The sequence below is a fragment of the Ptychodera flava genome, chromosome 14, assembly GCF_041260155.1.
Source record: "Ptychodera flava strain L36383 chromosome 14, AS_Pfla_20210202, whole genome shotgun sequence".
Classification (NCBI taxonomy): domain Eukaryota; kingdom Metazoa; phylum Hemichordata; class Enteropneusta; family Ptychoderidae; genus Ptychodera; species Ptychodera flava.
The window spans coordinates 36,265,261-36,286,679 of NC_091941.1; the positions used below are offsets into that span (position 1 = coordinate 36,265,261).

Here is a 21,419-nt window from a genome sequence, read left to right on the forward strand (position 1 = left end):
ATGCATGAAAATTAAAATGTAACTTACCATTTGTGATTGATGAACAGTTTTGTCCAGTTTTTATAGATAGCTAATTTGGAACCATGTAGGGCCTATTGGCGGCGGTGGTATGTGTCATATAATCAAACATCCACATGCTTGGCGGTCGGTATGGCTTGGCCCCTGTAATTTTCATGTGGCCCCCGGTTTCAAAACTTAGTGAAACCCTGATTGTATGCAAAATGGCGTAACAGCACCATCGGTGTCGAGATGGCTCTGAGAATCTCCCAATCTAAGACGTGACCTTAGATAAATTAATATGGCTGCCCCCTATAAAAAGTGATTAGATATTATTGAACTTTCTTTTACTTTTTTCTGACAGGTAAATATCCAAATAATGATTTTCAAAATTTTAAAAGGTACATAAATTTAAACTTATGAATATTTGCTGTAGTCAACAGGTTGAAATACTGGTTGCAGGCTGAAAAAATCTACCTGTCAACTTTGACAAGTACCTTTCAAAACTACTCGTCCCAGGCCAAATTTCACTTGTCCGGGACAGGCAGACAGGTATTATTTCGAGTCCTGATACCGTATACGGTAAATATTCAAAACGTTCTCTCTCTGCAATGAGGCAGCAATGCCATTGGAATCAGTCAGTATTTGTAAGATCATGATCACTAAAACTAGTCTTTAAGATAGTGAGCTATTAATAAACTACCGTACTCGTCCGAGTATAAGCCCCTGCTCGTGTATAAGCCCCCCTACTGATTTTAGAGGATTTTAGAAAATGCATTACATCCGTGTATAAGCCCCTACCCTAGTGTAACTCAAATACAGAAAGGTTAGGAGAGTATATTTAGTCATTTAACTTGGTAAAATTACTTTTAGATAATAAAGAAACTATTAAAAGATGTTAAAATAATGGGAAACTGGAGTTCCCTTGACAGCATCGTAAGGAAAATGACACGTTTTTCCAGTACTGTCTTGATTCTTTGACCCTGCTCACCCAGTCGCCTAAATAGAATAGTCTCACTCACGTCGGCCATTGTTCATTTTCATTTCACAGCCACGATGTTTTCATGCTTGAAACATGCAGTTTCTTTTGTTTGAAGCAATTATCCTTTCATTTGTGAAGACTTTTCCTGGTGACTATTACAATTTTCACTGATATGTTGTTGTTTTCACAAGATGTAGACAGTTTGATACTGGAATATTGAGTTGCCTTTCCGTGTAGGCAATGCATGCCTGTTCACATTACTGTTGATCAGCAGCATACATGATGTCTTTGTTTCAAGTTTGGTTTTTTTCGACGCTGAAATTTCACCAAAATGTCACTTCTGTATTCAGAGATTGTACAATCAATTTCTTTGGATGTGTAAGTCGATTTTGAAAGCGATAGAAAGATCGAGTGGTGTTGAAAAAAATCGTGCATAAAATTAGCATAAATTAAGCGTCCATGCCAGATAACATGGGGTTGCTCGAGTATAAGCCCCTCCCCTAGTTTTACCGCGGTTTAGTGTTGCTGAACCGGGGGCTTATACTCGGACGAGTAAACTACATGTAGTCTGCTGATGTGCAGCAATTTTTAGAAACTCACTCAGTCGTTCATTGGTTTTCATGTAAATATAAATATACATAATTTCGTCTTCATTTCACTCTGTAAACACATTTATTAACAAAGGGTCTGGCAGCAAATATGTGTATACTTAACATATCATAATGTGGAAACCCTTGTGTTTTGTCCATTGACAGGAAATGTGTCAGTGTTGTCAGTATTTGTCAATACATTTTCATTTGTATTTTTTTTTAAATGCACTTGTATGTTGTCATACATCTGCACAAGGCAAAGGCTTTGTTGGACACAATTTCGTTCTACACCTTCCTTATTTCCTGAATATCAATAACTTAAAGACTATTTTGTTGTGCATACATATTATATCAAGTTAGTGGGATAAAATATATACCAACCCTCATCTAAAGTAACAGTGCATCTTTACCTACATGCAGGAAGTCTTTGCCCGCATGTCAAGTTTTGCTTCATCTTACATGTAAACATGAGAAATAAAGAAACTCTGAAGTGAGAAGACACACAAATGTTGTTGAGATTACAGCCCTTTATGCTGGGTGCATAATCTGGGTTGACAAAGCAGAGTGTCTGACTTCCTGAGAACTATTTGTTGCTTAAGTTTCATTGTAAGATTATTTCATAGTCAGAAATAAATAATAACTCACATCACTTTGTGTGGAATCTTTCCATCTACAAGCCAGCATTGTACAAAATTTCAAAACCATAACTTGATCTGGACCTGTTACAAATAGAAAAAAAAATGAATAAACAAGAAAACAGACTTGTGAAAAAGCCCTAAACAGCAACAGTTGCATGATAATGTTGTAGTAACATGAGATTGTTGTATACTGCCAGAAGGAGTATTCTAATACTGATTTCAAATAGGTCAGCATTTGACTGATGTTTTATGGTTAAAGAGGTAAATTTCAATCCTGGAGATAAGCCTTGTACTGGGTTGTGCCCTACTGTAGAACACTGACAAAAGAAGAGTAAATAAACTTGTGTTTGGTTTTCACAGCAAGATACTGGTGATAGTTTCAAATTGTTAAAATTCAACATCTCCAAGAACTTACTTATCACCACATATTGCTACCATTTTCAATAGAAAGCCCCATTCTTTTTAACCTTTTCAGAAACATAACTTGGAAGCACTATTCACTGGTACTCAACAGCAACATGTACCAAACTACAAACTATGCTGACTTTAGTTCATTGACACAATAGAAAATCTCATTTTCATGAGCATGAAAAGCCCTCTGTGAACCAGCTTTTGAATATACTGTAGATGCACTGCGTGAAGCTCAACATATTAAATTTATTGCACATTCACAGTAAATCAGTCCACCATGGCCTATAGCCATCAAATTGAATTTTTCCTCAGACAGACTGGAAAATTTCCAGTTTTGACAAGTATGGTCAAAACAAGAAACTGCAGTGGACATTAAAAACAAAAATACTGAAAAAATAAACATCAAAAAATTAGAGCTACACCCTTTAAAGCTACAACATCTCTGCATCTCTTTACTTACAGACACACACCCTCTCTATAATACCATAGTTTATCTTACCTCTGGGTAATTGTTTTGCTACATATCTGGCTGCAGCAACAGACATCTCGCAGTCCTTGATGTTCATAAATAATGTCTTGAAGTTTTCCAGTGTCTTCAGATCAAGACGTTTATTGCTATTCCAGCCTGTGTCATCGCTGCTTTCTCCAAGAGTTCTCTCCTGCAGTTCCCATTGCTTCAGTACTTTGTCCATCTCATTTTTGATGGCTATCATGTTCATCTGATCCGGTAACAACTGTCGGGAAAAAAAATACAGCTTCAAAACATGACACCTACAAACATGCCATTCATGTCATATATAAAGCATTTCTTTGCATGCTTTACAGCTTAAACTGTGTGGAAAATTGAAACTGCCTGACCCAAATTGCTGACAAGTATTCTACTATTGATCACACATTGATATCGCCGTCTATGTTTCTTGTTGGCTCCATTTTGTATCTAAACAAACTATATCCTTATAAACACTACCATTTCTTTACTTTTTGTTTACTAATTGCAAAATTGTTTGATCATAACATTGTAAAATGTGAAAAATGACATCAACCCTATCTTTCAAAATCATCATATCATTCTGCAAAACTTTATGAGAGTGCACTTTTCTGATTTCAAAATATGAACCTGTTTATCCCCCATTCTCGGTAAATGGTTGCCACTCACCATCGATAACAATGAGTTTGGGTTAAACCATGGTGGTGAAAGGGTCAAGCTAGCCAACGTTACTTCCATTGGCAAATGAACTTTACTGATATTGATGAATGAGACACACATACCTTCAGTACCTCTGCAATTGGTTGTAGACTTGATACAGTACTGGCATCTAACTCAGGAACTGCAAAATATATTTATTCGATCACATGTTATATCTGATGTGTGTACATGTTTGTAAAGCCATTTTCATAAACAGTTCAAATTTTACCATTTCGGTGCTTTGTGTTGTTTTACATTCATGGACAACCAAGATAACCACTTATGTGCTTTGTACCGGAAAGGATACAGAAACTTTTTTCAACAACATTATCACTTCATAAACCAGCTATGTTGATTAGCACATCTCACGGCAAAGGTGATTCATTGCAAATCAGGAAAGAGTTATTACTGGTTGCAACAAGAATAAGTGGCAAAAATTACCATAGTTTAAACACATTCAAGTTCAAGATGAACTCTGTTATGTACATGGTAAGTAGTTGGAAGAATTTCTGTGTTGGACAACTAAGAGTTAATTCAAAACTCTGATCTTACTGATGATTTTCCATGGACTTCCATACAGCAACGGATGGAATGGCAGTCTGGTTTTTGACATCTCTGGCAATGTTTCACTCCCATGCAGAAGCTGATTATCAAAAAAGGCAACCACAAAGCTATTATTAGAGTAAGATCTACAAAAAAAAATTCAACTTCAAGATTCATCAGATAACCTCCTTAACATTCTACATTGCTATACATATTGGAGGAAAAATGCTATCACTTTTTGTTGTTACATGTCAAAGCTTTCCATTCAAAAAGCATACATGCCTTGGCCAGATGACTTTTTTCTCATCTTTTTTTGCTTTTAACTATGCTTGGTTTTTTGAACGTGGAGAGTGAAATCTAAATAAAACATTGTAATGCATGGAATCTTACTTGATCTTCCTCAGTCTTGTATCTGTACATGATCTCGTATTGTGATGGCTTGGAACATCTGGTATAAACAGACAGATATGACAGCAGCTTCAAACCCTATGATGAAATCAACACAGATATAGACAAAATTACATTACATTTATGGCATTAACTTGTAAGTAGGAGCAGTAACAACTGTACTAATCAGAAGGGGAAGAGTGACTAGTTAAATTAAATGTTGGTGAAAGTTATCCTGCAAATTTCTTATGTTCAATTATTATTCATTTCCTTATCACTTTCAATTTCATTTTCACTACACTTGAGGAAAATTACCTTTACAACTTGCATGGACAATTCTTACAAGCTTTAAAAAAAACATAAACAAAGAGCTGAAGAAACTAAGTTTCTGACATCTAAAAACAAATATCATTTGCTCAAAACTCTTCAAAGACCTAAAGTGATCAACAAAATCTAGTTTTTCATTTGCACCTTGATTTCAAACATACACTCTTCAACAGGGTACATTGAATTGATACAAATAAATTATATAAAATTAATGATCAGTGAAAAGCAAAACAGAGCACAAAAGTAAACAGGATTACCATTTCAACAGTCTGCTTCTCTTCAGGGTTAAGTTTGCATGAGGACATAATCTGAACCATGACAAAGTCAATTCTCTCGTAATCATAAAAATCAAGCTGGAAAAAAAATGGAGGGGTTAGCACAGCTTTACTTTTTTAAAGTTATTTTTCTTTGTACATGAACTTTGTCATCTGTTTCAACAACCTTGTAAATAAACATGAGGAATAACTTTATTTCTTGAAGCAAGAAAATGGTTTAATGGCAGCTACATGCACTGAGCTCCTTGACATATCAATTCCAACAAAACATCCACCCTGAATAGCATGTGTGTTCAGTTTGAATACCCAATGGGAAGAAGTTGCTATTGTTTTGGTTTTCCCATAAGATGAAATATCTTCTTACAATCATGAACTCAAAGAGCGTCACCCATGCATGATATGCCTGTAACATTCAACCTCACTGTACATCAAAGTGAAGTTTTACTTTGTATTAATTCTGTCAGCTGGATAGCATGTGTTTCTGACAGATACCAGACATCATCTCATCATGTTTCTTTGTATGCTTCATCCATTGGCCAGGTAAACACTATGTTTACCTCTTCATGTAAGTTTCAAGATTCTAATCAATGTTAACTGACTAGAATGAAACTGAACAACATTATATCCACTTTAAAGCAATCGATACACATTACATTCTCAAGGGTGATTTGCACAGAATTATCGTGTTTTGCAGAGAGAAGAAAGCATGTCCTTTGTAATCTTACCTTGTCTAAGATTCTGCTCAATTTGATTTGTAGGGCATTTTTGTTTTGGATTAGTTCCAGAACACACTCCACGACAAACTCATCTATGGGAGGTGGTTTAGCAGCCTTGGTCTGCATTTGGTCTTGCGATGGCAACAGTAACATCTCCAGGTACAATAATAGGGCATCATCAACATTCAAATTAAAGTCTCTGCAAGCACAGAATTAGAGAATGTAGTAAAATACTATCATGCAGTTTTCATTGGACATTACATTAGACATCATCTCTGTGATTTTTAAAAATGGAAATGACGATCTCATGTCATATATTTGAATAGCAGAGTGGCACTCCAATGTACTGAGTTAACAATATTAGGCACTAATATTAAACACATTTGCTAAATGGTCTAGTCAACTGTAATGCACAGATTCCCCCCACTTTAAGTTCTGTTAGAAAAGCTGCCTATGCAGGTCAATAGGCGTAAATGCTATGCTAAAATGTATATCTGTCATGCACAACTTTCGGCCAAGAATGTGAAATCAGCGATAGCAAATGTTTGACACAAGGAAGTTTCCACCTTTAATGTCAAGTTATGAATGGCAACATTTAAAAACAACAACGCCCTACAAAGGTACCACATGCATCAAATACCAACTGCCAGGACATCTCTGTCAACTTTACAATGAATGTCAACCATCATGAGTGACTATCTGAACATCCTGCCAGTACCAAAGATGAGTTATGAAATCTTGACCCTCTACCGGTAATTAGGGTTGCATTAACAATTCAATTAACCATGTAGTTCAGCATAGTTAAATTCAATTAACAATGAGGTTAAGTATTCAATTACTGTAACAGTACATTGAATTCTAAGAATTAGCTTCACATTCGAAACACTGGCAAACACAGCCACACATAACAACTGTGAAAATTTGACAAAGCATAACCAAATATGTACACACAAAACTTTTGTATCCTTAACACTTATTGCGTTTCAGTGATGATGCATTTACATTGAAAAACATACCTACAGTAATCCTTGAACATCTGTCTATCATTTTTACCATGCAGTAACATCTTAGGCAAGACATTTTGATAATCTGTACTCTGATCACTGTTGAATGCATCACTGAAAGAAATCTGTACAAACCAGAGAGAAAGATGGTTAGCCTACACCAGGCACATTATTTCAATTGAAATGATGAACTATAGTACTCTGCTGATTTCTGCAATGCTCAATCTAAATTTTGTAAATATTTTTAATACATGTTAAGGGATGACTGGGGTGATGAACCCCAATTCATCACTTGGTGGTATACAGACCAGCATCAGGCCATGTCAAGCTGTCCTGTTGTCTAGATTTCTAGTCCTGCACACACACTGTCCTAAGAGTGCATTGTTATGTGCCCGGACAGTGTATTGGTAAATCTTCTGGGCCCTAGCAAAATTTGTGAGCTATTCCACCCCTTGACCATGTAAGAAATTGCTTCTGGACATACAAATACTGGCTTGACAAGAGATAAAGAGATACATGTACTTCTCAATGCTGAGTCAATGATTCACTGTTTGGAAACAATGTATTTGACAATCCAGAGGGTGGAAATCCTTTTTTGATAAAATTGTGACAGATGTATGCCTTAGCTGACACAGTTGTAGAAGAAGAAGACAGTTCAGGACTTGGTCGTGGAGGTTCATACACTGAGTGATTTTCCAAACAAAACTTCACTTATTTATATATCAGCAACATCTAAAAATCACATTTCTAAAGATAATAAAATGACATGGTTGTTCCTGGAGCAATGATCCGGTTCATTCCTTTTCACTGTAAGGTTTACCTGTAATTGATTTAATCTGTGCCCCCACTCAGCCTTGGTACATAGTCTCTCATAGTAACTCAACAATTGCTGGTCACTGTTGGAGAGTGCCACAGCTTTGCCAACTCTGCTGATATCCTGTTCCAAAATCAAACAACAGAAATGTTTTACTAATCACATGTGTTTCCATTTAGTGTTAAGGTACAACGCACCTTGTGGACAGATATTCCGGCTCTTAAACTTTTACACTATTCTTTTGGCCTACCACTTGTTGGGGGCTCATTTTGCAGCTTATGGAGTAAATAGTTTTCACAGATTTAGTTTGTAAACATCGGATATTTTATTTTCCCCATAGAGATAACATAGGGACAGCAGCCATTTTTAATTTCAGATGTCAATAAATAATTTGTTTATAAAATCAATAAAATTTGTTTCTCTGGCACTAAATTTTGCATTGTGACCCCCAATTTTTTGAAAGACAGTGGTTGAAAGTTTGCCAGAGGAAAGTTTGAGCAAAAGTTTCAATTTTTCAATTTCAAGACATGAACTACCTTAATCTCAAAGAATCATAGAATATTATTTCCATCCTTAGAAATGCATTATCAACATACAAACTCTATGAATTTGTCACATTACTCTGAATATGCAAGCATGTGTATCCTTTTTGTGAAAGATCTTTCATATTTGCCATCTAAGCATTTATTCAATTATCACAATATTTTCTACTCTATTTCAGAGCTATATCAGGCACATTGTTACACTCACACCACCTTTGGAAAAAAATAGACAGAAGGCTTGAGCCAGGTGAAATAATGTTGATATACTTTTATATTTGTTCAACAACTTAAACAAGAATGCTTTCACATCTGGATACGCTCATAAGGAACAGAAATACCTAGAGAACAAAATTGACACATGCAACTGATTTAACTTACAATAATTTTGCCATAATTATGCCCAGATGATGTACATATACTCTGTAACTTATCAACTGCCACTTTATAAGGTATCATGAGTGCATACTCCGAGGCAAGTTCAACATCAACCTTCTTGCTGCCAAGAACCTGAAAAAAGAAGATAATGTCACAGGTGGTTCTTCAAAGTTGTTGGAACGTGGAATCTGATGGATATTAATAGGCAGAATTCACTCCAATCATACACTTCAATTTTACTAAAAAATCTGAACAACAATACACATTACTGATGGTGCACATACCTTATGCAGTAGATTGAGTGAATACTGTTGAACCATGCGACTGCCATATCCATATATCGGTTTCATTATACCATCCAGCCTATCAGCTTTCTCTTCAGTCTGTGAGGGAAGGCACACAACAGCACTGATTAATTTTTTTTCAGGCAACTCTACATGTACATGTATTCTGCTGTAAATTTCACTGACATAAATAATATATTTGATGTGATGTACTTTGGTGTACTTTGAACACATCCCTTTGTAGAAACTGAATTCAGAGAACCTACAGTAACTATACACAGACATCAGCTGTATCTTGATGTCTTCTCTTCCAGAAATACACACTTTGATTCAGATGCTTTCCCTTGATTTTTTCCTGAACATATTGTGATATGATTCTTAGTAACTGCTACAAGAAATATGTTTTGAGACAAGCAATAACAGTAAAGTGCTGGAAATCCTGATAAATTATCAAAGAGAAAAATTACAATGAGGAAACTGAAATGACGGTTATTCATGCACATAAACTTACAGGGAATCCCATCAACCTTCTGGTAGTGTAACCTGCACAGGTTAACATCGTCTTGAGAACATAAGACAAAGCAAGACTGTTTTCTTGAAGCAGAGAGACCAAGTCAGAGGTACACTGGCTGATGGATTGTATCATATGCTGCTCCATGTCTGGCTCTTCCTCTGACAGATAAAAACAATCAAATGATAGCATGTTTCAGAAAATATACGTGTTATGGTTGGTTAATTGATGGTCACTTGACGTTGAAGAGTGTGTGGATACACACACACCATTGGAGAGACTTTTATGAACTGTTCCTCAGCAGTGCAACACTTGAGAACTGAATCCAGAAAAAGCTTGATCCACTAATTGAATCTGACCAATTAAATAAAATGTCACACTAGATGCTCATGCCTTGTGTGTAGTTGAGATAAATGAAAAAACAAGAGAAATTTCCCACTGGAGTTTCTAGAAATTGTATTATAAAACACTAAAAGACTAACCATGACACCATTGTTGTATGCTTATTTCAGGAAGTATCAGACTTGTTGACGCAATGGGCATATGGATGCTTTTACTCTGTGGGCTCAGTCAGCGTACTTGTAGTAACCAGAAGCTAAGTAACTCATACATTTTATACAATCTACTTTCGTACAAACAGAAAGACCATGATATCATACCTATTTGATGTTCAGCTATGCCAACAATGTTATCCTGTTGCAAGGGTTGCCGGTCATCAATGGAGTGAATTTTAGGAAGGCAGCAAAGTGTAAATTGATTGGCCAGGGGCATGGCATAGTTAGAATCCAGAACCAAGCTGTCCTCCTCATAGAAATCACAGAATGTCCAATCCTCGAATGGGTCCTTCTGGTGCACAGACATCTGACTGTCAGCTGACAAAGTCTGTTGAAATAAAATTGTCATGTGTGGAGTGTGGTGATGGCTTTTTAAGCTAGAATGCGCCTCAGGGACAGATATTCAATCTCTCAAACTTTTACAATTCTTTTTAGATCTACCACTTGTGGGGACTCATTTCAAAGCTCTTGGAGTAAAAAAATTTCAGTCTTTATATAAAAAGTTGAATTTTTATTTTTCCCTGTAGAGTACACACAGAAATGTTTGATTTCAAATATCAGTGAATGTTTGGTAATTTGCTTATCTGGTACCAAACTTCGCATGATAACGCTGATTTGTATTCTCAATTTGGTAAGAGAATGGTTGAAAGTTTCATTGAAGAAAGTTTGAGCAAAAGTTTAAGTCTTTCACTATCAAAGCGAATACTACTTCAACATGGTGATACTAAGATTCCACATTGTCTGTGTGATTGCAGTGGCTCATGGATAAATGTCTTGACCTTTGAACTATATACCAAAGTTTCAGTCATGATTGGTAAAATGATTGCTGCAGCTAAGTTATGACATGATGATGAAGCTGCACTTGTCATCATTCAGCTGATCGTAGAGACAGGAATATTTATATCTGTTCAGTTTGGAGTTGTGTCTGTAGATGATTGACTGTAAATACATAAACCTGAGAGATGAAACAGACCTGGATCGTGATGCCATACTCTTCATTTTCACATTGCTGATACACTTGATTTGCAAGTCTGGTACACCGACACAATTCCTGGCAATCTGCCAGTAAATCTGCAAAAAATATTGAAAAGATTGGTGAGCAACTCTATATCTGTAACCCATAAGTACAATGTGCATTTCAAATACCATGCAATACACCATAGATGCATTTATTGTTATGGGACTTGTATTTTCCAAACATCAACAAAAGCGAAAAGGAAATCTGTTTCCTACTGTTATGGAATGATGTTGCAGAAAGGGCAAGCATTCTCAACAAAATTGAGTCCATGGTGGCTCCCCAGCTAAAAACAAGATATATTTAGCATACATGTACAAGTCAAATCTATTTCAGAAAGTTTCAATATACCAAAAGAATTGTATGTAATGAAATTCTGTGAATGAGATATTGAAATGAAAACATCAAAACATTTGATGGGTTTTTCTGATACTGGTATGTATCAATGGGGTATATATTCCATGGTAAATGTTGTACACTTTCAAAGCCCACAGACATGGTATCTGCCAATCACCAAGCATGTAAACTATGACAAAATAAGCTACTATCATATCATTGCACTAGTGCATCTGGTGACTCCAAAACCATACACAAAAAGTACCTTCTTTTGTCAAAAAACTTGAAACCACAGAAATACATAATACTCTACCTGGACTGCAAATGATGGCAGCTTGGCAAGCTAGTTCATGAATCTCTTTAGAAAACCATTGATTTTCAGGATCATTGACCTCTGACTCCGCCTGAACTTTGCAGAGTGTATGCGCCACGGTGTAAAACACTTCACCAATTTTCTCATCAGGGACAAGTTCATACATCTCTCTAAATAAAGTTGAAGAAACATAATTATTTTCACCTATTGCTTGGTAAATACCACAAAGTTACGTTTCATCTTTTTCCAGACTTACTCTATTGCACACTGGTGAGTTTTCTTTTACATGCCTACTAAAGTAAAAGGGCAATAATGTTCATTCTGTTAAAAATGAAATAAACATGTACTGATTCAAAATAGTCTTTGCAATGCTACATAGTAAGTTGAAAGACAGGCTTGGAATAAACCTCAAAATTTGAAGTTGTAATTGGTTTGTCCTATTTCTATACAAAGTTCTTTAACATAACTGTACATTCAACATAATAGTTTTCTCACTCCATCATTCTCAAAACTACTTTTCTTGCAGGATATTTGTGTTTACATATATGTACAATCAACAACAGCAAAGACCTTACTTGCACATTTTGATAGCCAATTCCACTTGTCCATTTCTGGCTGCTTGGATTGCAAGTTGACCATTCAACTGATCGGCCGTGACTCGGAGTAGCTCTGCCAGTCTGCATTTGAAGTAGGATTCATGGTAATAAAACAGACATCAACGTGAGCAAGGGGATGTATCAGCATACAGTGCATTCCATAAATGAAGACTTTCTTCCCATTGTATGTTGCTAAACAGGTAGGAACACATGACACGTAATTGTATCTCTTTATTCAAAATTCTATATCAGCCATGATAACTCAATACTAAAATACTTTTGAGCATATAGTTTGCAATATGATACCAGTGACACATACCCATGGTTGCCTGAAGTTCAAACAGTAAAGTAAAACGATGTTTTAAACTAGGTTCTTATTTACCTGTAAATTTTATTGTATGTGAAATTTTTAGCCTGTCCTGGTTTTCTCTCTAAATCTCCTGGGCAGACCTGATGAACAAACAACAGAGGAATTCTATTCACTATACAGTATCACAATATAAGAATTACTGGTGATCCTCTACCTTCCCAAGGGGTTAAAGTTCACATCTTGCAAGTTGGCGTTTAATTGAAAGGAAGCCTTGAACCGACCTTAAGTTGGCTTTATTGGAAATGTAAATATGTATGGCAAACTTCAATGAATTAGATTTTATTTCAGGTAGAATGCACCTTGGGGACAGATAATTGAACTCTCACACTTATACAACTTGTGGGGGCTCATTTTGAAGCTGATGCAGTATATAAAGTTTTCACCAGTTTTATGAAAATCAGGAATTCTGTTTGAGTTTTGTGAAAATTAGGAATTTTATTTTCCACCATAGGGATGGCGGCCATTTCAAATTCAAATATCACTAAATATTGGGGGATTTGTGTCTTTAAAGAGTGACCCTGACTTTTATTTTTGATTTGGAAAGAGAATGATTGAAAGTTTGCTTAAGAAAAGTTGAGCAAAAGTTTGGGTCTTTCATTTTCAAGGCACATACCAATACCATATCAGTGTTCTCCCCAGAAATTTTTGTTAGAGTGACGGCTAATTAGCATAATAATTTGCATATTAGTTTACATAAGTTAACCTATGACCTGCAGTAGGTTAAAAGATTACTGTCAATACCTTCAAAATGCAGCATAATACAGTGTTATCAGTAACATGCAACAGCCTTCGACATATCCATAGACTACAGATCAGTTTGAAATAATTCTTAAATGAAATCAGGCATTCTCTGATAAGCATCTCGCATCTTCTTGGGTGAAATTGGTTGAAACACACAAAAGTTGCATTGCAGCATCTAAAACAATTATCAGTGAGAGGTCAAGTGCGAGGTCACAATGTCAAGTGCATGGGGAACCAATGTCAATGAGTTGATCAGCATTACAGATATTGAGGCTGAAAGGCTGACAAGACTTGCCTTGACAGAGGGCCCTGTAAGTTTTCCACTGAGGACTGATACCATATAATCCCTGAGATGCATTTCCCGTACTGGTTCCTCTCTGTAATCTTCAAGTGACAGAAATTTGCCGTATTCCTCCTGAATGACAAAGCCAAAATAAAAATGAAATTATGAAGTTACTTTTTGTTCAATACATCAGACTAGAAGTGCAAAAACTCTTACACCTTTGGTGAATGCAATATGATCAATACTTGTTGAAGGAACATACATGTACATTTGTTTTGTGAAGTCATGTTGTGAATAAAAGTTCCATTATTCACCATGGTTGATGATTTCTATTTTGAAAACAAAAAATCTGCTACATTAAGTATCTCACTACTGAATTCTTTCTAGAATGATCTCAACTCAACAAGCTAATGCTACACATGCAATGCTGACCCTATCTCACTGGTTTCAATGGTTATTGTTGCACGTTTCCTATAGTTTCAAATAACAAAGACAGTAAACCTCCCTCCCTGGTGGATCACCAATAACACAATCTATAAATGGTTATTTTTATCATTATCCTGTCCATCACTTCCCTATGTGCCAAGTTAGTAAAACACGATACTGAACCAAAACCTAGACGCACTTTCACCTCCTTGGCATGGTGTCTTATAGGTTCAGTCAGTGAAAATCATGTTTTCGGTATCTATGTTTTCAGAGGCCTTCAAATGTTAAAATCTTTGATGATGCGCAATATACGGGATATGATGTGCTACACTAGTTTTAACCAACTTGACCTGATGTTGACATATGAACTTGGCAGGATGAGGGTTAAAAGTATCTTCTTTTTATGACCAATGTTTACATGTTAGAAATGAACGTGTTAGTTACGTTAGGAGTTTCATCAAGAGAAGGCTGAAGTACATTTCTAATCACATATCAAGTATGAAGAGCTGATTAGATACACACAATACCTGCAGACAGTGGATACATTTCAAATCACTGAGCATTCTTTTCAATTCTTCAAATTCAGCAGGCTTCAATTCATCCTTGTCAAGGACAAATCTTATCACAGACAGAGAAGCCTCTGTCACAACCATCTTTTCTCTGCATTCATCCTAGCGACAAATATAAACATCAGCAAATGGTATCAAACGTGTTTGACCTCAAGGCGGGGGGGGGGGGGGGGGGGCTGTGAACATGCTGACTGACCAAAAAAGTCAAAGTTTGCTTTGACAGGTTTTACTTTAGTAATAAATTTAAATACATTCCAAACAATGGTATTTTCTGATGGTCCATGACTCACACTTTCTTGCAAAAGAGTTATTATGATTTCTATGAAAAACCACTCTGTAAAATAATTGTGCTCACATGGATCAGTTCTTCATTAGCTTCATACTCATTGTCGATGCAATCAGTGTCCTCTTTTTCCTGTAGTATAATCTGTATCCAAATCAACAGCCTCTTGGCACATATTAAACTCTCTTCACTGCTGATACATTTCAGAAGGTCAATGCACTCTGCCACCTGAAAATGACAAGCACACTGTTACAACAAGTCTACAGCAATGCATGGTGTGGTGGTCAATAGAAATGACATTCATTTCAATCAAAGCACACCTTGACATTTGTACAAATAGTGGGAAGTTTAGTCCTTCCAACGTTAGAGTACCGATCAGTATTATCATATCCGCTTCCAAAAATTCCTGCTGATATTTTGTAGCAACCAATCCCATAAGAATGTTTTATTGCAATGGCAACTTTCAAGGTGAAAAAATTATCTTGTCTGTTAGCTAAAGTTTGAGGATTTTATTTCATTTTCTCAATGTTCTGGAAGTCATTAATTCAGTAATTGATAGTCATAAGACGAAATATCTACTCAAGTCCAGCTGCACTGCAGTCTAGTCTGCCAGTCCTGCAGTCTAGTTTGCTAGTTCTGCAGTCGAGTTTGCAAGTTCTGCAGTCTAGTCTGCCAGTCCTGCAGTCTAGTTTGCTAGTCCTGCAGTCTAGTCTGCCAGTCCTGCCGCCTAGTTTGCCAGTCCTGTAGCATAGTTTGCAAGTTCTGCAGTCTAGTTGCTGGTCCTACAGTCTAGTTTGCTAGTCCTGCAGTCTAGTTTGCTAGTCCTGCAGTCTAGTTTGCTAGTCCTGCAGTCTAGTTTGCTAGTCCTGCAGTCTAGTTTGCTAGTCCAGCAGTCTTAGTTGCTAGCCCTGCAGTCTAGTCTGCCAGTCCTGCCGCCTAGTTTGCCAGTCCTGTAGCATAGTTTGCAAGTCCTGCAGTCTAGTTTGCTAGTCCTGCAGTCTAGTTTGCTAGTCCTGCAGTCTAGTTTGCTAGTCCTACAGTCTAGTTTGCTAGTTCTGCATACATGCTTTATCATACAAGTTATCCTTGTCCTTTAGTCACATAATTTCTATCCCATATACACGTGTGTTGTTATGCGCTTTCAATGTTTCATGATGTCAATTTGATACTGTTGAATGGTTCTACTCCGGAATAAAAAGGACGCGATGCGTTCTACAGACTCAATACGCCCAAATAATCACGTGATGCCGGTACAAACAAACCCACATGTGTACTAACGCGTATGGAAATACACGTACGTCTATGCGCGTTTGCGCACATGGCTTTGTTTGTACCGTGGTCGATTCGAATTCCGGGTTTGGCCTATTACAGAGTATTACAATACGCTTCCAACACTACAGACAGTTCAGCTTTGCCTGGGATTTTATTTCGTATTTCACTCACTTTTTGATGTTCTATTAGATATCGAAGTCTGAACATGTAAACATCTTCAGCTTTCTCTCTGGAATACACAGTGGTGACTTGCAGGGCATCTGCCAAGGATGTCTCCGTGTCTTGACTTAACAGAAACTTCCAAAGAGTCTGTAGGAGTAAATAGTACAACATCAAAATCTATTCAAAACTAACATCAATTCCTGAACAACAATTTCCAAAGATTGCTAATTGAAATGAGATCTCTGAAAGAAATAAGTTTGCACTCACGCATGCTCGAGATTCATCGGAGGTATTGTAATTGTGTATGTCATACTTCAGTAACATTATCCGCAGCTCAACCACCTTGTAATGCTGCTTGAGTTGACTGACTCTAGAAAAAAGCATCAAATAACACACAAACACTGTCAGTGTGAAACTTTCTGATTACATGGAGACGCCTCTACACCGTGTACTGTAATTCATTTTGCCTTGTCACTTGGTTTCATTACATACACAACTAAGCACTCATGGTGTGCTGTTGTATGTTGATCAAAGTGGACTTATTTTAGTTTTAATAAACTTAAGTGAAACGCACACATTCTTTTGAAGTATGAACAGCAGTGCCTTATGGTAGTCCTTCCTATAATGTATTTGCAGCACTCTCTAAATTATCTGGGGCAATTAATTTCAAAAACATTAAATCATACAACATCACGTTATCTTCAGATTTGTTGGTACCAGAGTTTTACTGTTCCACCTACAATGCATGGATATGAGTAGACAAAGTCTTTGCAGCAATCTTCCAGGGAGTACAACATAAACGTTACCTTGGATGGTCCACAGCCAAGCCTTGTTTGACAATGTTCTCAACTAGGTCACTCCATGGAAGTGCAGCTTTCAACATCAGTGACTGCAACGCTTGACAGAAATACTGAGAAGGAAATGAGAATCAACATCATCAATATAAGAAGGAATACTTGGAGATCCAATTGTCAACTTGGGAGGTACATTCACAATGTTTAGACTTTGAAATGATTGTTCCAAAAATATATCAAAGTTTGTACACTTGCCCCAGCCATATGTTCATTTTAAACGTGGAAGTCAACCTAACATTGTGACTCTATTGAATGAGTTTCATAGCTTCCCTTTAACCTGTCCATCCCTAATTCACTATAAACATGTTACATATACAATTGTTAACATTGGATTTGGGCCAAACCATGATGTAGAACGGGTTAAAAAATATCATTGAGGCAACTGACCAGCCACAGCACTTCATTCACAAGAATCCCCTTATCTAACAATTGCAATACTAGTCCTAGCTAGCATTTGTACATCATTGAAATGATTAGGTTCTATGGCAAGACCAAGGCTAACTAACTCACTCTTTTTTCCCCTTGTTGGTTATACGGTAATTCAAGGTGACCAGATTTAAAATATGCCAATTTTTTAATTTTTCCATAAAGTTGCAAATCATGCAATCTTTGTACTGTTACACTTTGATTTGCTAAGTCATCCATTCATGGCCTGTAAATACACTGAACACAGATGTTCAATTTTGAAAAAGATCAAAATCACTCTTACTTTCAAACTATGTTTTAAATGTAAACTACTCATATTTTGGGAGATGTCATTAACAAAACAGAGACCACAGAGAAATAAGGACTACTTGTTGAACACATTCGGAGAATTCACTCAACTCACATCAAGATCTTTGATGCACTTGATAACAGCCACTGCTCGGTCTTCCCATGATGCCTCATAGGAATACGATGACATGTTACCACTGCGTTCAATCAGATCCTGGGGAAATATGAGATGAAAATAAACAACTTAAAATCTATACAGCAAAAGTTTTGTTTTTCCTAATAAACATATGATTAAAAATTTTATAGTACAGGTGACAGTTTTGATGAGTTTTCTACCAGTAATTTGCTAATTCACAGTGGATGATATTTCTAAATATTGTGTATCAACCTGTATTTGGGGATCAAAGGTCAACTACTTCTGATATAAACGTAATACAAGTAATAAGATGATAAAGCAATCAATGATGAAAATTAAAAAATGTGTTTGTTCTATAACAAGGTATTAAATGATATTCCATATATTCAATATTAAGCCAAAGATTCAATTAATTTTATCAACAATCCCTCTAGCTGCAGAGAAAATAATAACCAATTACCATGACACATACAGTCCTGACATATTTGGAAAATGGGAATTTACAGAATGACAAAAGAAAGTTACATCTTTTTCCAATGCTATTGATTATCTCGATGACGTAATACCCACACTTCTATTTTTTTCGGTGTCACTATCCCCTAATATCTAGTGATTGAAAATCAAAAACTTAAGACCACAAAACATCAAATTAAATGAATCTTGATTCAAAAGTAAACTTGAGTCTCACTCTGCAGGAAATATAAACACCAACTGTACATGTTGCAAACCAAATACATAGGGTTGATTAACTCTGGATATTTCAAAATGCTATAAAAACTTAAAACAAGTAACTGCAGGTGACACATGGGGTCAACCTGAAAAAATTATAACAAATTTATAACTAACTGCCCCTACTATGGAAGGCATTGCTTTAAATACTGTTACCTCAATGTATTTGAACAGGAGTTCCTCTTTTGATAGTTTGTGTTGTTTTATGTATGGTCTAACCATTGTCACAATGGCTTTAGGTATCAACTCTGGAGCAGCTACTCTGTCCAACATACGGAATGTAATACTGCTTGATGTCTCCTGTTAGAATGACAAATATGTACATATGCTGAACATCGAAATTCATACTGTACAAAAGTCAACCTAACACTACAACGGGGGATTAATACATGAAGGGTTCTTGAGGGTGGGGTATGTGATATTTTTGTCAGACAGTCATGGTTGTTTAGATCTTACAAATCATGCTTGGATTTGTAAATGCCATGGGTTTCTCTAATTTTTGCAAGAACTATGCACCAGAGAGACAAAGGAACAAAACTTTTTGTTAGGAACCATGGAGTGAAAGCAATTGGTGTTAAAATTTTATATTAAAACAGTAAACATCAGTGTGCCCTGATTTTGCAACAGTCATGAAATCTTTTCATGCAGCTGTCAAGCCTGTTCTCCCCAAGTCCCTGTGAATAGGTCCACACTCACCATTGATAACAAGAGGGTTGGGTCAAACCATGATGATGTTTTTTATATTCTTGTTTTTTATATACCATAAGAATTACTTCTATATTGGAATTAGGCCTAAGAGTCGATAGCCAATAATTTTAACCGGTGGGTGATATATAGCAGTTTCGACAACAGTGGGCCAAAATAGCTCAGTGATTCACACTAAGTCAGTATCTACTGCTGTCAGATCACCATTCTTGCCCGAGGAGAAAGATAATAATAGTCTTACCTGAGAAAATTCAGCCAGCATTAATTTACATGAGTAATCTTTGTGTAGACTAATGAGTTCCTTCAACTGTTGGGTCAACTCTTTCAGTAAATTCACACCTTTTGCATCAAAATCACTTCCCTGGACACAATAAACAAAAGTCAAATCACAGCTTTCAACATCACTCTCCCAAAATATTGGTATTTCTAACAACATTGATATTTACCAACAGCGTGACTGTACAATATTTTATATGTATATACTACCTCCAAACAATGACTTACATTTCAATAAAACATTAAAGCTTCATGTATGATCAGCAGCATTCCTGAGTTTCAATTCTATGTATGGTCATAGACGCGATGGTCTATGGTATGGTTTATCATATTTTACCATCTACAAGCAACGCCTCTGTGCAACTTTTATTTGTTCTAGCATGATAGCAACACACAGAAAATTAGTATTCTCAGCCTCTCAAATGATATGTTTCAATGTGGTGTTACAGATTTTTTTCTACTCACAAGATAACAGTCCACTGGTTGAGGGCGCTGTGTCTAAAGTCACACTTCTGTGGTGCAAAGAATAACTCAGCCAGCTTCAATCCATTCATAGGCCAGTCATCCTAACAACACAAAATCATTAACCCCTGATTCTCTGTAAACAGGTCCACACAAACTATTGATATCAATTGGGTTGGGTCAAACCACGACGGTTAAAGAGGTTAAGTCAAACTCTGATCAAGTTGAAAATAAAATTCCATGTTTGAATTTATTACTGTAATCTAATTGCAAAGACTTCACAAACCTAGCAGTTCAAAAATAGACAGATATCTGTTGTAAAGAAACTTTTATTAAAACACAATAACCAAACCTCACACATGCACACCAACCACTAGATGCAGCCGGTAACAACTGCATGCAAAATACACATATATGTATTAGAACAATTAAGCTCATTTCACAAAAAGTTCACAATTGGTGGCGTTAACCGTCACAAATCTGTTTATCAAGAAGTTTAGTTTTCATATAAAAATGTTCATTTGATTTCTACACTGAGTGTTTATGTATGTTTGCTTTCCTATATGAGAATCCCAGTAAGCTGAAATTTTATCTTATGGAAATATATTGTGTGAATGTATACCTTAGCTGACCATTAATAACAACTTTCACAGATTCACCACGTACAACTACACTTGTGCCATACATACATTGCATGTTGTGTGCAAATATAAATATACAGTAACCTGGTACCTATGACAGCTTTGTAATATACATTCAATTTTCCTACAGTGTCCATAAAGCAAGTTCTACCCTCACCTTTTCAATGAATTCTAAGTTTCTGACTCGCTTGTCCAGCCATAATGCCAGAAGATTCTGTGGACACAACGATAACAAAGTCACATCATTCATTTCACCTGAAAAAATCATACTCTCATGTCAGGCAATACAGTTAATTTTCTTTTAACAAAGCAATTTATTGATTACAATGATACCTTTTCACTCATAACTTCTTTCCCTGTTAATTAATCAGTACCATTGTAAATTGTACAGTTAGAGAAA

The 21,419-nt window shown here is 36.2% G+C and overlaps 1 protein-coding gene across 3 annotated transcripts in view; it reads right to left on the bottom strand.

Annotated features, from left to right (window-relative positions):
- The window catches only part of LOC139150316 (kinetochore-associated protein 1-like), a 45,432-nt gene extending 24,951 nt beyond the window's left edge, over window positions 1-20,481 (bottom strand). Inside the window, exons 1-27 of one of the 3 annotated variants that reach the window (XM_070722612.1) lie at window positions 20,382-20,481; window positions 19,882-20,001; window positions 19,092-19,235; window positions 18,186-18,284; window positions 17,309-17,412; window positions 16,770-16,872; window positions 16,512-16,649; window positions 15,141-15,296; window positions 14,744-14,887; window positions 13,803-13,922; window positions 12,779-12,846; window positions 12,376-12,477; window positions 11,801-11,970; window positions 11,110-11,207; window positions 10,242-10,464; window positions 9,583-9,743; window positions 9,072-9,170; window positions 8,791-8,919; window positions 7,877-7,993; window positions 7,069-7,181; window positions 6,062-6,251; window positions 5,319-5,414; window positions 4,738-4,833; window positions 4,357-4,447; window positions 3,888-3,946; window positions 3,118-3,352; window positions 2,215-2,288 (exon numbers count right to left, since the gene is read on the bottom strand). In XM_070722612.1, the coding sequence (XP_070578713.1) occupies window positions 2,215-2,288; window positions 3,118-3,352; window positions 3,888-3,946; window positions 4,357-4,447; window positions 4,738-4,833; window positions 5,319-5,414; window positions 6,062-6,251; window positions 7,069-7,181; window positions 7,877-7,993; window positions 8,791-8,919; window positions 9,072-9,170; window positions 9,583-9,743; window positions 10,242-10,464; window positions 11,110-11,207; window positions 11,801-11,970; window positions 12,376-12,477; window positions 12,779-12,846; window positions 13,803-13,922; window positions 14,744-14,887; window positions 15,141-15,296; window positions 16,512-16,649; window positions 16,770-16,872; window positions 17,309-17,412; window positions 18,186-18,284; window positions 19,092-19,235; window positions 19,882-19,902 (3,150 nt within the window). In that variant the 5' untranslated portion in view covers window positions 19,903-20,001; window positions 20,382-20,481. Of the gene's footprint in view, window positions 1-2,214; window positions 2,289-3,117; window positions 3,353-3,887; window positions 3,947-4,356; window positions 4,448-4,737; window positions 4,834-5,318; window positions 5,415-6,061; window positions 6,252-7,068; window positions 7,182-7,876; window positions 7,994-8,790; window positions 8,920-9,071; window positions 9,171-9,582; window positions 9,744-10,241; window positions 10,465-11,091; window positions 11,208-11,800; window positions 11,971-12,375; window positions 12,478-12,778; window positions 12,847-13,802; window positions 13,923-14,743; window positions 14,888-15,140; window positions 15,297-16,511; window positions 16,650-16,769; window positions 16,873-17,308; window positions 17,413-18,185; window positions 18,285-19,091; window positions 19,236-19,881; window positions 20,002-20,381 lie in introns of all 3 variants that reach the window. The other 2 variants (XM_070722611.1, XM_070722610.1) reach the window with 2 other exon arrangements.
- Window positions 20,482-21,419: the final 938 nt, after the last annotated feature.